General features: G+C 40.9%; 1 protein-coding gene and 1 long non-coding RNA gene across 6 annotated transcripts in view; one reads left to right on the top strand and one right to left on the bottom strand.

Annotated features, from left to right (window-relative positions):
• The window catches only part of LMX1B (LIM homeobox transcription factor 1 beta), a 173,663-nt gene extending 172,435 nt beyond the window's left edge, over positions 1-1,228 (bottom strand). Inside the window, exon 1 of one of the 2 annotated variants that reach the window (XM_069748518.1) lies at positions 649-1,228. In XM_069748518.1, the coding sequence (XP_069604619.1) occupies positions 649-787 (139 nt within the window). In that variant the 5' untranslated portion in view covers positions 788-1,228. The remainder of the gene's footprint in view (positions 1-648) is intronic. The other variant, XM_069748517.1, reaches the window with a different exon arrangement.
• Positions 1,229-1,343: 115 nt separating this feature from the next.
• LOC138662652 (uncharacterized) lies at positions 1,344-14,477 on the top strand. Of its 4 annotated transcripts, none has more exons than XR_011318043.1 (7): positions 1,344-1,558; positions 4,598-4,737; positions 5,011-5,105; positions 6,321-6,369; positions 10,432-10,497; positions 12,369-12,437; positions 13,659-14,476. It is a non-coding gene; the product is annotated as an uncharacterized lncRNA (long non-coding RNA). The 4 variants fall into 4 exon arrangements; XR_011318045.1 differs by lacking the exon at positions 1,344-1,558 and adding an exon at positions 3,109-3,598 and having other exon boundaries at positions 13,659-14,477; XR_011318044.1 differs by lacking the exon at positions 4,598-4,737 and having other exon boundaries at positions 13,659-14,475.
• Positions 14,478-15,081: the final 604 nt, after the last annotated feature.

Here is a 15,081-nt window from a genome sequence, read left to right as displayed (position 1 = left end):
TGACGTGCACAGTGTGTACACAGCAGCAGACATACTATATACCGGCACACAGGGGCCCCAGGCTCTGACATGCACAGTGTGTACACAGCAGCAGACACACTATATACCGGCACACAGGGGCCCCAGGCTCTGACATGCACAGTGTGTACACAGCAACAGACGTACTATATACCGGCACACAGGGGCCCCAGGCTCTGACATGCACAGTGTGTACACAGCAGCAGACATACTATATACCGGCACACAGGGGCCCCAGGCTCTCACATGCACAGTGTGTACACCGCAGCAGACATACTATATACCGGCACACAGGGGCCCCAGGCTCTGACATGCACAGTGTGTACACAGCAGCAGACATACTATATACCGGCACACAGGGGCCCCAGGCTCTCACATGCACAGTGTGTACACCGCAGCAGACATACTATATACCGGCACACAGGGGCCCCAGGCTCTGACATGCACAGTGTGTACACAGCAGCAGACATACTATATACCGGCACACAGGGGCCCCAGGCTCTCACATGCACAGTGTGGCTCCCTGGTCTTTACATTAGGGGTTGGCAGCCCATTGTTATGTAGGGTGGGCACAGTGGCCATAATAACCCAGTGTAAGTCCTGGAGCCCACACTTCACAGACACACTTACCCAGCAGCACTCCTAGGGTGGCAGTACCAGTCCTGAGTGGGTGATCTTCCATTTTAATATTGTCCAGCATCTTGGCACAGTCACTCTGCCCCCTGTTGAAGCACCTCTCCAAGGACTCCGGACCTGTTGCAATATCCATGAGGATGATGAGGATGATGATGATGAGGAGGACACTTTAAGCAGCACAATAAGAATAATACTAGCAGGAGAGACAAGTTCTCAGTAAGTTCAGGCAGCCTGGAGGAGAAGCTTCCTTATCCCAAATCCTGCATGGATGGATGGTGATCAGATGATCATGGCTGCAGAGGATCCACAGGAGCAGCACCCAGAGGGGCAGACGGGACCACCTGCCTGTGCACTGAGGGAGGGGTGCAGGGGGCACAGGCTGCGGGGTGAGAAGGGGAGGGGGCGACAGATCCCGAGGAAGAGCCCGAGCAGGATGTCCAGGGAGCGGCAGCCCGAGCCTGTGTGCCATGCACGCTCCTGCAGAGCAGCATACAGCGGGGACTGCCGGCGGAGGGACACTCCACCCACTCACCTCCTCTCCTGCTGCAAACTTGCTGACATTTGAACTCTATAGTGTATCCCTCCGCGCTGGTGATGCGGCTTCTTCTGCACATGAAGTAGTACCAGACTTCCCCAGTCCTGTCCCTCTCTAATAACTTCATAAGGGGGGGAGGGGGAGAGTGTGGAGGGGGAAGGGGCACAATCCCTGATTCCTGGACTCTTATGCCCCCCTTTACTTTTTTTTTTCTGCACAGGAATTAAAAAAAGGGCAGGTTATAATTAAAAATAAAGAGTCCTGACACCTGAGTCAATATAGAAGAGGTGCCCAGCCTGCGCCTTTATGGCTGGAGGGAGGGAGTTTATGTGGCTGATAAACGTTCCTATGGACACCTGCGAATTTCGGGTATGTAACCATGACTGCTCCATTATGTGCTATGTGCTCTATGTATGTGCCGCCATTATTCTGCATCTCTCTAGTATCTATCATCTATTATCTATCATCTATCTATCTATCATCTATCATCTATCTATTATCTATCTATTATCTATCTATTATCTATCTATCTATCTATTCATCTATCTATCATCTATCATCTATCTATCTATCATCTATCTATTATCTATCTATCTATCTATCTATCTATCTATCTATCTATCTATCTATCTATCTATCTATCTATCATCTATCTATTATCTATCTATCTATCTATCTATCTAATATCTATCTATCTATCTATCTATCTATTATCTATCTATCTATCTATTATCTATCATCTATTATCTATCTATCATCTATCTATTATCTATCTATCTATCTATCTATCTATCTATCTATCTATCTATCTATCTATTCATCTATCTATCATCTATCATCTATCTATCTATCTATCATCTATCTATTATCTATCTATCTATCTATTCATCTATCTATTATCTATCTATCTATCATCTATCTATTATCTATCTATCATCTATCTATCTATCTATCTATCTAATATCTATCTATCTATCTATCTATCATCTATCTATCTATCTATTATCTATCTATCTATCTATCTATCTATTATCTATCATCTATTATCTATCTATCATCTATCTATCTATCATCTATCTATCTAATATCTATCTATTAATCTATGATCTATCATCTATCTATTATCTATCATCTATCTATCTATCATCTATTATCTATCTATCTATTATCTATCTAATATCTATCATCTATCTATTATCTATCTATCTATCTATCTATCTATCTATCTTTCTATCTATCTATCTATCTATTATCTATCTATCTATCTATCAATCTATATCTATCTATTATCTATCTTATATCTATCATCTATCTATCTATCTATCTATCTATCTATCTATCTATCTATCTATCTATCTATCTATGATCTATCATCTATTTTTTATCTATATCTATCATCCATCTAGCTATATTATATCTATTATCTATCAATTATCTATTATCCATCTATCTATATTACTTATATCTTTTATCTATCTATTCACTTATCTGTCAGTTTGTATCTATCCCTCTGTGTGTATATATCTTGAGTCTTAAATTAATGGGTATCTGGAAAAATATTTAGTTAGAATTTAAGAAACAAAAGGGAAGAATTATAGAATCTCTGACTGCAAGAATGTAAACACCTCTCTATTATCTATCTCTCTAATATCTATCTATCTGTCTATTTTATCTACGTATGTCCATACAATGAATCCGTATACAGGATATATAGACTTTGTGCATTTCCTACATTATTATATTTTTCTCAACAAAACCATAAATCCAAATCCGCCTTCAGCTCCTGGAGAATTGTGTATTTTTTCCAATGGTTTTATCTATTTTTCGTGTATATTTTTTCTTCTTTCTTTCTTTCTTTCTTTCTTTCTTTCTTTCTTTCTTTCTTTCTTTCTTTCTTTCTTTCTTTCTTTCTTTCTTTCTCTCTCTTTCTCTCTCTTTCTTTCTCTATAAAACATTGATGATATATAAAACTCAGGATATTTTTGTTCACATTTTCATTACTTAGTTGTTTTTTATTTTCGGGTGAAGGAGATTGGAGTGTGTGATATATTTTCTTAACGAATAACAATAGGAGCGTTAAATGATGAGGCTGTCTGTATTTGGAGCCGGTGGAGACACTGCTGCCATTATAGGAGAAGTGTGTCCTCATTGTGTGGCGCACAAAAGCTGCAAAATGCTGTGACCTCCCCATGTGCACCTGGTGATCAGAGCTGATAGTGCGGAGGAGAAGGACGGACAGCCAGATCGCCCTCCGCAATGATCCTGCGCTAATATCCGGAGACTCTGCGCCTGGACACCATCTAACAGCAGAGAGAAGGAATACAGGCAGGAGATAACAGTGGGAACGGTTCTGTGTTTCTGAGCAAAACAAAGATTTACTAAAAGAGGAATTTTCTAATCCAAAAATGAGTAAATATATTGTAGAACCTAACTAATCTTTAAAAAAAAAATACAAAAAAGTTTACTAAAATTATCTTCATTAGGTTCTTTGGATTTTAAGAGTGAATAAAATGTGTATTTGTATGTGTGTTTGTGTATATGTGAGTGTAAATAATTGTATGTATATATATGTATATGTGTGTGTGTGTAAATAATTGTATGTATATATATGTATATATATGTGTGTGTATATATGTGAGTGTAAATAATTGTATATATATGTGAGTGTAAATAATTGTATGTATATATATGTGTGTGTGTGTATGTATGTGTGTCTGTGTATGTATATATATATACATATATATGTTTGTGTGTATATTTGTGCATATTTATGTGTGTGTGTATGTATATGTGTATGTATTTATATATATATAGTGTCTGTGTGTATGTACTTACATGTGTAATGTGTTTATATATAAATGTCTGCGTAAATGTGTGTTTATGTATATATGTGTGTATGTGTATATATGTGTGTATATATACATATATATGTTTGTGTGTATATTTGTGCATACTTATATGTGTGTGTTTATATGAGTGTATATGTGTATGTATAAGTGTGTGTAAATATGTGTGTATGTGTATATTTATAGTGTCTGTGTGTATGTATATATGTGTGTAATGTGTGTATATATATATAAATGTGTGTGTAAATGTGTGTATATGTATAAATATATGCATGAATATATATAGTGTGAATATGTACATATCTAATGTTTTACTATATATAGTTCTATATTTTTTTTACTATATTTCTAACAATATACTATGTAAAAAATAGTTAACTATATATATATAAGCAAAATATAAGCAATGCATACACAGGACAATTGTGTCCTATACTGTGATTCTCTCCTTGTCTGATCTGATGACAGCAGGGTGGGGACATTGTATCTAGCGGGGTTAGGGGCTGGGGGTCCTGTTAGATTTGGGACCATGAGTCCATGACATGTCTTCTCCCTCCTGCAGACATCTTGGGCTCACACAGACGTCTCATCCCACAACAGGAGATTTTCAGCAGACAGAGTTAGAAGCCTCCACAGAAAATCCCTCTTCATCATCAGCTATTGATCAGACATCCTCCCCAGCTGGGGTCTAACCACTTTAAGGTGTTACAGATTTATTTTAAAGGATCTCTGAAATCTAAAGCTTCCAACCTAAGAATAAGGATCATGAGTAGGAAAATGCAGAACAACCCCAGAGAACCCTGATAATGTGGCAGAGGGAGCTGGCAGAACATGTGCAGATACATTTAAAATTATTAGTATTATTATTATTATTATCATCATTGTTTTTGTGTGTCATTGATCTATTTCATGAGATCCCAGGCTGTAATAACAGCAGCTGATCTGTTTGTATTTGCTCCTCTGGACTAATTACAGGTTCTAGTTTCGGTGTTTGTCCATTGTCTTATGTGAAAGGATCAGTCCCATGTAAGTCATCCTATAAGTGGCTTCTCCCGGGACCTTCTTAGCAGGTTAGCTGGAGGAATTTTTGCCATAGGGTTTTTGGTCTTGGAGGGGGAGATTCTGTTTGAGTAGGAATTCTTCAAATGTGGTGATTAGGCTGGGACCCTCACACTGCGCCAGGCTGAGGGGCTGTGCACGGGGACAATGTTGGAGGGGCTAATCATGGGGGCAATGCTGGAGGGGCCGCACACAGGGGCAATGCTGGAGGGGCCGCGCACAGGGGCATTACTGGAGGGGCCAAGCACAGGGGCAATGCTGGAGGGGCCGCGCACAGGGGCATTGCTGGAGGGGCCGTGCAAGCCCACAGGGGCAATACTGGAGGGGCCCTGCACAGGGGCAATGCTGGAGGGGCCGCTCACAGGGGCAATGCTGGAGGGGCCGCTCACAGGGGCAATGCTGGAGGGGCCGCTCACAGGGGCAATGCTGGAGGGCCCATGCACAGGAGCATTGCTGGAGGGGCCGCTCACAGGGGCAATGCTGGAGGGGCCGCTCACAGGGGCAATGCTGGAGGGGCCGCTCACAGGGGCAATGCTGGAGGGGCCGCTCACAGGGGCAATGCTGGAGGGGCCACGCACAGGGGAAATGCTGGAGGGGCCGCGCACAGGGGCATTGTTGGTGGGGCCGTGCAGGCCCACAGGGGCAATACTGGAGGGGCCCTGCACAGGGGCATTGCTGGAGGGGCCCTGCACAGGGGCATTGCTGGAGGGGCTGCGCAGAGGGGCAATGCTGGAGGGGCTACGCAGAGGGGCAATGCTGGAGGGGCTGCGCAGAGGGGCAATGCTGGAGGGACGGCGCATAGGGGCATTGCTGGAGGGGCTGCACACAAGTGCAATACTGGAGGGGCCACGCACAGGGGCATTGCAGGGGGGATGGCACACAGGGGCAATACTGGAGGGACCACGCTGAGGGGCGGCGCATAGGGGCAATGCTGGAGGGGCGGCGCACAGGGGCAATACTGGAGGGGCCATGCACAGGGGCATTGCAGGGGGGAAGGCATACAGGGGCATTGCTTGAGGGGCTGCAAAAAGATATCTATCATCTATCTACCTATCATCTATCTATTATCTATCATCTATCTCTCTCTCTCTATCTAGTTCTCCAATTTTTACTATATGAAGCAACAAAAAAATAAAAGCAAAAGACCCCCCCTCCCTTGAGTTCTACCTATTGTGAGATTCCTTCCAGGCAATGATAGAAAACATATTGTGTGTTTCATCCTCCAGATTACAGATGATGCGGCTGCTCTGTGATTGGCTTTCTTCTTCTTCTTCGGTGAGACATTTTTCTCCTCATTGCCCCCCATTCCCTCGGCCTCCCCTCTCCCTGGAGGTGGCAGCGGTGCGGACCATTGTGGCTGCATGTAACACTCACTAAAAGATGAGCCTGAATATCATCACTGGGGAGAGAACAAAGATGGTCCCGTTTGAAGTTACAGATATAATAAAAGTACAAAGCAGCATTGTTCTACAAGCATCCAGTAATAATTCTTATAAAATGATCGGCTGCTGCACCAGTATATCTCTCTATGTATTAATATATGCCTTTGTCTCCTTTTTTCTGTCTTTCTTTCCTCCTTTGTTTTTCTTTCTTCCCACCTATCTGTATCTGTCTGTCCATATATCTATGCACAACTTTAGTTTCCTTATTATTTATCTGTTTAAATCTCTGCATATTTGGCTACATTACATTATCTACTTTCTTTGTTTCATTCTTCATATACACTCTCTGCATAATAATAGAAATCAATGTATTATCTATCATTGCTATATTTGCATAGCTACAATATATTTACATGTAGGTGCTGCTTATCACTAAATTAGAATATCATCAAAAAGTTAATTTATTTCGGTTCACACAATCCAATCTGCTTGAGGTCTAGTGTGAAGTTTCCACAATCAGTGATGGTTTGGGGAGCCATGTCATGGCTGGTGTAGGTCCACTGTGTTTTATCAAGACCAAAGTCAGCGCAGCCGTCTACCAGGAAATCTCAGAGCACTTCATACTTCCCTCTGCCAACAAGCTTTTTGGAGATGGAAATGTAATTCTCCAGCAGGACTTGGCTCCTGTCCACACTGCCAAAAGTACCAATACCTGGTTTACAAACAACAGTATCACTGTGCTTGATTGGCCAGCAAACTCGCCTGACCTTAACCCCGTAGAGAATCTATGGAGTATTGTCAAGAGGAAGATGAGACACCAGACCCAACAATGCAGACGAGCTGAAGGCTGCTATCAAAGCAACCTGGGCTTCTATAACCCCTCAGCAGCATCACAGGCTGATCGCCTCCATGCCACGCTGCATTGATGCAGTAATTGATGCACAATTAGCCCTAAGTATTGAGTGCATTTACTGAACTTACATTTCAGCAGGCCAACATTTCGGATTTTAAAATCATTTTTCAAGCTGGTGTTATAAAGTATTCTAATTTACTGAGATAATGACTTTTCGGTTTTCATTGGCTGTAAGCCATAATCATCAACATTAACAGAAATAAACACTTGAAATAGATCACTCTGTGTGTAATGACTCTATCTAATATATGAGTTTCACTTTTTTGTGTTGAAGAACTGAAATAAATGCAGTTTTTGCTGATATTCAAATTTAGTGAGAAGCAGCTGTATATCCATCATTCTTTCCTTCCCTGTTTCTTTTTCTTCTTCTACATTTCTGTCTTTCTATACATTAAATGCCCGTACTCCATTGAATACGCTGATGATTCTCCGGGTCTAGGCACATGCAAGCGATTCTGCAGCTTTTCTATGAATGGATTTGTTATGGCATTAAATAACATGAAGTTTTAAATCAGAACTAAAATATCTTACAGCGCACAATATCTGGTTAAATCACTGTACAAATTAAAATAACTCTGCCTGTATCAGGGTGGTAATAATCCACTTTTATTCTCAATTCTGTCCACATTTCATGCTTCTTATTGTGCAGGCCCCAACAATCTGGTTCTCATTTAAAACTGCTTTAAATTGCTTCTACCTAACTACAGAGCTACAAGCTCATTATCCCGAGCCGTCCACGTGCGGACAATGGAGCGACTGACTGTGCAGGTAGCCGCACTCCACACCGTGCGGTTCTGTGCCCAGACACATTAATGATTAACACCCACAATGGATCTCCGAGGAGAACGCCCAGAACCGGCAGCGTAGCCCAGAATCCAATCACCTCTATGATTAACCGGGCCTCAGCGAGAAACCAGATATCCCCAAAATTTACTAAATTCACCTGATCATTTTACAGGTCCCGTAAAGGAAATATGATGACTTTGTATGATCTGCCATGGCCGCAGCACAGGGTCATAGATGATAGATAATAGATAGATATAGATATATAGATAATAAATAGATAATACATAGATAATAGATAATAGAAAGATAATATATAGATAGATAATATATAGATAATAGATAGATAAGATAGATAGATGATAGATAATAGATAGATAGATAATAGATAGTAGACAGATAATAGGTAGAAAAAGAAAAGAGAGGGTGCAAAAAATCCTTACAGGTATGTACCAAACCTCATGTTATAGTCCAAAAAAGTGAAGGCAGCACTCCAATAGAAAAAATAAATGTGATTTATTGGCCCATGTGCAACGTTTTGGTCCAAGATGTGGATAGATAGATAGATAATAGATGGATAGATAGATAGATAGATATATAGATAATAGATAGATAAATAAATAGATAGATAAATAGATAATTAATAATAGATAGATAATAAATAATAGATAGATACAATTGTTCTCAAAAGTTTACATACCCCGGCAGAATGTTTGCTTTCTGGGCCATTTTTCAGAGAATATGAATGATAACACCAAAACTTTTCCTCCACTCATGGTTAGTGGTTGGGTGAAGCCATTTATTTGCAGACTACTGTGTTTTCTCTTTAAGTCATAATGACAACCCAAAACATCCAAATGACCCTGATCAAAAGTTCACATACCCTGGTGATTTTGGCCTGATAACATGCACAGAGGTTGACACAAATGGGTGTGAATGGTACTAGAGGTAACATCCTCACCTGTGACCTGTTTGCTTGTAATCAGTGTGTGTGTGCATAAAAGCTGAGTGAGTTTCTGGGATCCAGACAGACTCTTGCTTCTTTCATCCAGCCACTGACATTTCTGGATTGTAAGTCATGGGGAAAGCAAAAGAATTGTCAACAGATCTACGGGAAAAGGTAGTTCAACTGTCTAAAACAGGAAAGGAATACAAAAAAATATTCAAGGAATTGATAATGCCAGTGAGCAGCGTTCAAACTGTGATTAACAAATGGAAAATCGGGGCTCTGTAAAAACAAAACCACGGTCAGGTAGACGAACAAAAATGTCATCCACAACTGCCAGAAAAATTGTTCAGGATGCAAAGAAAATCCACAAATAACATCAACTGAAATACAGGTCTCTCTGAAAACTAGCGGTGTGGCTGTTTCAAGATGCACAATAAGGAGGCACTTGAAGAAAAATAGGCTGCATGGTAGAGTCGCCAGAAGAAAGCCATTACTACACAAATGCCACTAAGGCCTCTTTCACACTTGCATCAGTACGGGTCCATCGCTATGCATCGGGCCGACGTACGACGCACGTTGTGAAATTGTCACTTGAACGTTTTTTCGTGCCGACGGTCCGCCAAAACATGGCGGATCCAGTGCACGACGGACTCGACGTATGTCCATACGTTCCAAAATGACAACGATCCAAAACACAAGGCCAAGTCGACCTGTCATTGGCTACAGCAGAACAAAGTGAAGTTTCTGGAGTGGCCATCTCAGTCTCCTGACCTCAATATCATTGAGCCACTCTGGGGAGATCTCAAGCGCGCAGTTCATGCTAAACAGCCCGGGAATTTACAGGAACTGGAGGCTTTTGGCCAAGAAGAATGGGAAGCTTTACCATCTGAGAAAATAGAGAACCTCATCCACAACTACCACAAAAGATTTCAAGCTGTCATTGATGTTAGAAGTGGGCAATACACGGTACTAAGAAAAGGGGGTATGTGAACTTATGATCAGGGTCATTTGGATGTTTTGGGTTGTCATTATGATTTAAATAGAGAAAACACAGTATATTCTCTGAAAAAAGGCCAAGAAAGCAAAAATTGTGCTGGGGTATGTAAACTTTTGAGCACAACTGTAGATAGATAGATAAACAGATGGATAGATAGATAGCACTTCAGGACCCTTTATCTGGAGAAAGAGCATGGCTGCTGACCTTATCTCTTAAAGGTCTAAGGGCACGTAACTCCTGTCACAGACACATAAAGGAATGCATTATGATCTGCGATTAGACTGCAAAAGACTCATATACTGTTCTTGCGCAGGGGTCTCTTCTGTCTGTATTCATTCCTACATTACCAGACAAGTAAAGAAATGGCTATATAATACAGGTCAGTTATGCCTACCTATCTATTATCTATTATTATCATTATTATTATTATCATCTTCTACCTATCATGTATTATCTATCTATCCTTCTATCTATCTATCTATCTATCTATCTATCTATCTATCTATCTATCTATCTATCTATCTATCTATCTATCTATCTATCTACCTATCTATCTATCTATCTAATTATCTATCTATCATATACAGCACCTTGCGAAAGTATTCGGCTCCCTGGAACTTTCCAACCTTTTCCTCATATCATGCTTCAAACATAAAGATACCAAATATAAATTTTAGGTGGAACACAATTGTGAAGTTGAACTAAATTTATTGGTTCTTTTAAATTTTTGTGGAAATTCAAAAACTGAAAAGTGGGGCGTGCAATATTATTCGACCCCTTTATTTTCAGTGCAGCAAACTCACTCCAGAAGTTCATTGTGGATCTCTGAATGATCCAATGTTGTTCTAAATGCCTAATGATCATAAAAATAATCCACCTGTGTGTAATCAAGTCTCCGTATAAATGCACCTGCTCTGTGATAGTCTCAGGGTTCTGTTTGAAGCACAGAGAGCATCATGAAGACCAAGGAACACAACAGGCAGGTCCGTGATACTGTTGTGGAGAAGTTTAAAGCTGGATTTGGATACAAAATTATTTCCAAAACTTTAAACATCCCAAGGAGCACTGTGCAAGCGATCATATTGAAATGGAAGGAGTATCATACCACTGCAAATCTACCAAGACCCGGCCGTCCCTCTAAACTTTCATCTCAAACAAGGAGAAGACTGATCAGAGATGCAGCCAAGAGGCCCATGATCACTCTGGATGAACTGCAGAGATCTACAGCTGAGGTGGGACAGTCTGCCCATAGGACAACAATCAGTCGTACACTGCACAAATTTGGCCTTTATGGAAGAGTGGCAAGAAGAAAGCCATTTCTCAAAGATATCCATAAAAAGTGTAATTGAAATGTTTGCTACAAGCCTCCTGGGAGACACAACAAAAATGTGGAAGAAGGTGCTCTGGTCAGATGAAACCAAAATCGAACTTTTTGGCAACAATGCCAAACGATATGTTTGGTGTAAAGGCAACACAGTTCATCACCCAGAACACACCATCCCCACAGTCAAACGTGGTGGCAGCATCATGGTTTGGGCCTGCTTTTCTACTGCAGGGACAGGGAAGATGGTTAAAATTGATGGGAAGATGGATGGAGCCAAATGCAGGACCATTCTTGAAGAAAACCTGTTGGAGTCTGCAAAAGACCTGAGACTGGGACGGAGATTTGTCTTCCAACAAGACAATGATCCCAAACATAGAGCAAAATCTACAATGGAATGGTTCACAAATAAACGTATCCAGGTGTGAGAATGGCCAAGTCAGAGTCCAGACCTCAATCCAATCAAGAATCAGTGGAAAGAGCTGAAAACTGCTGTTCACAAACGATCTCCATCAAACCTCACGGAGCTCGAGCTGTTTGCCAAGGAAGAATGGGCAAGAATTTCAGTCTCTCGATGTACAAAACTGATAGAGACATACCCCAAGCGACTTGCAGCTTTAATCGCAGCAAAAGGTGGCGCAACAAAGTATTAAGTTAAAGGGGACGAATAATATTGTACGCCCCACTTTTCAGCTTTTGAATTTCCACAAAAATTTAAAATAACCAAATAAAATTTCGTTCAACTTCACAATTGTGTTCCACTTGTTGTTGATTCTTCACCAAAAATTTACATTTGGTATCTTTATGTTTGAAGCATGATATGTGGGAAAAGGTTGAAAAGTTCCAGTTTCGCAAGGCACTGTATTATCTATCTATCATCTATCTATCCCATATTTCCATCTCATTCTTTTCTGCCCGTTTTTCCGCAGGGTACCAGTGGATTCCTTGAGAAGATCTTCCTAACATGTTAACACCCTGCCCTCTGCTGGTGACAGAAGGTAGCATTCCTTTCTCTGGACTGCAGTCTCGTCTGCTCTTTTGATTTTTCCGTATTACATTTACATAGAAAATCACTTAATGTAGCGCTGGTAATTGTCCCTCTGGAGGTCGGCCCACCATAGTTTGCTCTATCAGATGGCTGTATTTTCAGAGTGGTAACATCTATATGACGCCTTCTATAATGCCAATCCTAGTGCCCAGGCTTTCCCCATTATTTGGTAACATGGGCGCAGTTGGCTCTTTATTGTTTTTTTATGGAGACAATGGGATTTGTGGGTGTATAAATGGTTGTCGGGCTGAGCGCCAGCATGATCCCCCCTCTGCTGTCCCTAATTACACATGTAAAGGGCAGGACAATATTAAGATTTGATGCTGTCCCAGGAGGGTGGTAGGACTTGATCCCCGGCTGAGAAGAAAAGGGTATTGAGGATTGATTATCTTCAGGATGAGGGATTTTGTCTTAATAATGAAGGACTGGCTGTCAATAAGCCGATTCACCCTGTGAATGCGATGGGAGCTTTCCGCCATGTACAACCTGCCGCGATATTACTTTGGCATTTCCATCTACATATCTAAAGGGTGAATGAAAACGGAGATACTTATGTTTAACCCCGAAAATGCTGGACCGCGCTCCTTTGTAAGTGTGTCAATCATTTATATCATGTAGTTGGTTGTAGACATTGCAAAAAACAAAAAATATCATCTAAAACTTGATCAAGGCACAATCGGGGTATGAGAGGTAACATTTGTACCCGGGGCGTCGGGGGGATGCAAAGACCTCTCTGTTACATAGCTAAAAACTTCATGAAATGAAACAATATATGGAGAATTAAAAAGGGTTGTTCAGGGTTAGGAAAACATATTCTCTTCCGGAAACAGCGCCATACGTATCCTCAGGGGTTGTCAGGTATTGCAGCCAAGTAAACAGGGATGATCTGCAATACCGCGGTCAACCTGTATACAGGAGAGGCGCTGTTTTAGGCAGCCATGTTCATCTAATTTTGGAAACCTTTTAAATAATCCTCGTTCTGGATGTTGTAGCAGTAGAAATCATTGTATTAATGGCTAATTTTAGTAATTATTTAATTAAAGGGGTAATTCCCATCTTCATAGATGGATATGGTTGGGTAGGGCTTGTAAGTATAAGCACTTTTGCAATTTACTGCTGATTAAAATGATTAGTCGTTCTTGAGATATTAACATTTGTCTTTTCTTTACAGCTCGTCGCCTTGGAGACCGACCGCCGCTGCTGTGCAGCTCGTCAGCATCGCACTGAAGATGGCTGAGATTAGGAGGTAACAGCGAGATCCAGGGATCTTAGCTTCAAATGAGCGCGTACAAGCTCAATAGACAAGAGCATGTAAGCACTGCGCTTGGTTCTGCTGTCTAGCACTGGTGGTCGGTCTCCATGGCAATGAGTTGTAAAAATAAATAAATAAATAAATGTTTCACTATCTTAAGGACAACTAGAAATTTTAATAAGCAGTAAATTGCAAAATTTCTTGTATTTATAAGATCTATCCGACAATAGCCATATATAAAAATACGAGTGGCCCCTTTAAGGTTGATTTCACATATCCGATATTTACTGTCCTGGTTCAGACGGCGACATCCAGACCGGCCGCGAATCTCCTGACCAGAAATCAACAGGTTCATAGGTATATAGGAGGGTGGTGCGCTTGGCTCAGGATATCACGGCTTTGTCCACACTAGGACCGCTAATATCGGCTGTGTGAATTCGGCCTTGCTTTATACCCCACCGCACAAACCCATGAGAAGGTTTATTACATTATTAGAGGTGGTCCCACGAGGGAAACCCCTTCTATAAAGCCAATTTAGCTTCTCTCACCCCTTGTTTTCACGGTTATGGCCAGTGGCAGCTGCATCGTGGCCACTGTAATGTAAATGTAGCCCATCAGCCGCTCACGTCACTGCTTTAGCTGCTGGACTGAGAATTGTCAGATTTTTGTAGCTGCTTAGAGGCCAAAGAACGCATTTAGAATAAAAAAAAGGTAAAAAAAACGTAAAAAATGTCCTCAGTGTGTTCAGTCAATCAGATTCTAGCTTACATTCGTTCCCAGCCAATCGAATTCTCCTTCATTCTTTCAACCACTCAGATTCTATCTTACATTATTTCCCAACAAATCAAATTACACCTTACAACCAGTCAGATTCCAGTTTACATTCTTTCCCAACCAATCAGATTCCATCTTTCATTATTTAAACCAATCAGATTTTATTTGAAATTCTTTCATCCAATTAGAGTCTAGTTTACATTCTTTCAACCAATTACATTACAACTTATATTATTTCCCAACTAATTAGACTGCAGCTTTCATTTTTTTCAATCAGATTTCAGTTTACATAATTTCCCCAAGTAATCAGATAACGGTTTACATTCTTTCACCCAATCAGATTCCAATTACATTTTTCCCAATCAGATTTCAGCTTACATAGCCAGATTCCAGTTTTCATTGGTTCCCAACCAGATTCTATCTTTCATTCTTTCATCCAATTGGATTCCAGCCTACATTATTTCCTAACTAGTAATATCACACCTTACATTCCTTCAACCAGTCAGATTCCATCTTACATTTCTTCCCAACCAATCAGATTCTAGCTTTCATTCATTCGAGCAATCAT

Source organism: Ranitomeya imitator, chromosome 2 (genome assembly GCF_032444005.1).
Source record: "Ranitomeya imitator isolate aRanImi1 chromosome 2, aRanImi1.pri, whole genome shotgun sequence".
Classification (NCBI taxonomy): Eukaryota; Metazoa; Chordata; class Amphibia; order Anura; family Dendrobatidae; genus Ranitomeya; species Ranitomeya imitator.
This window is presented reverse-complemented; position numbering and strand designations above follow the sequence as displayed.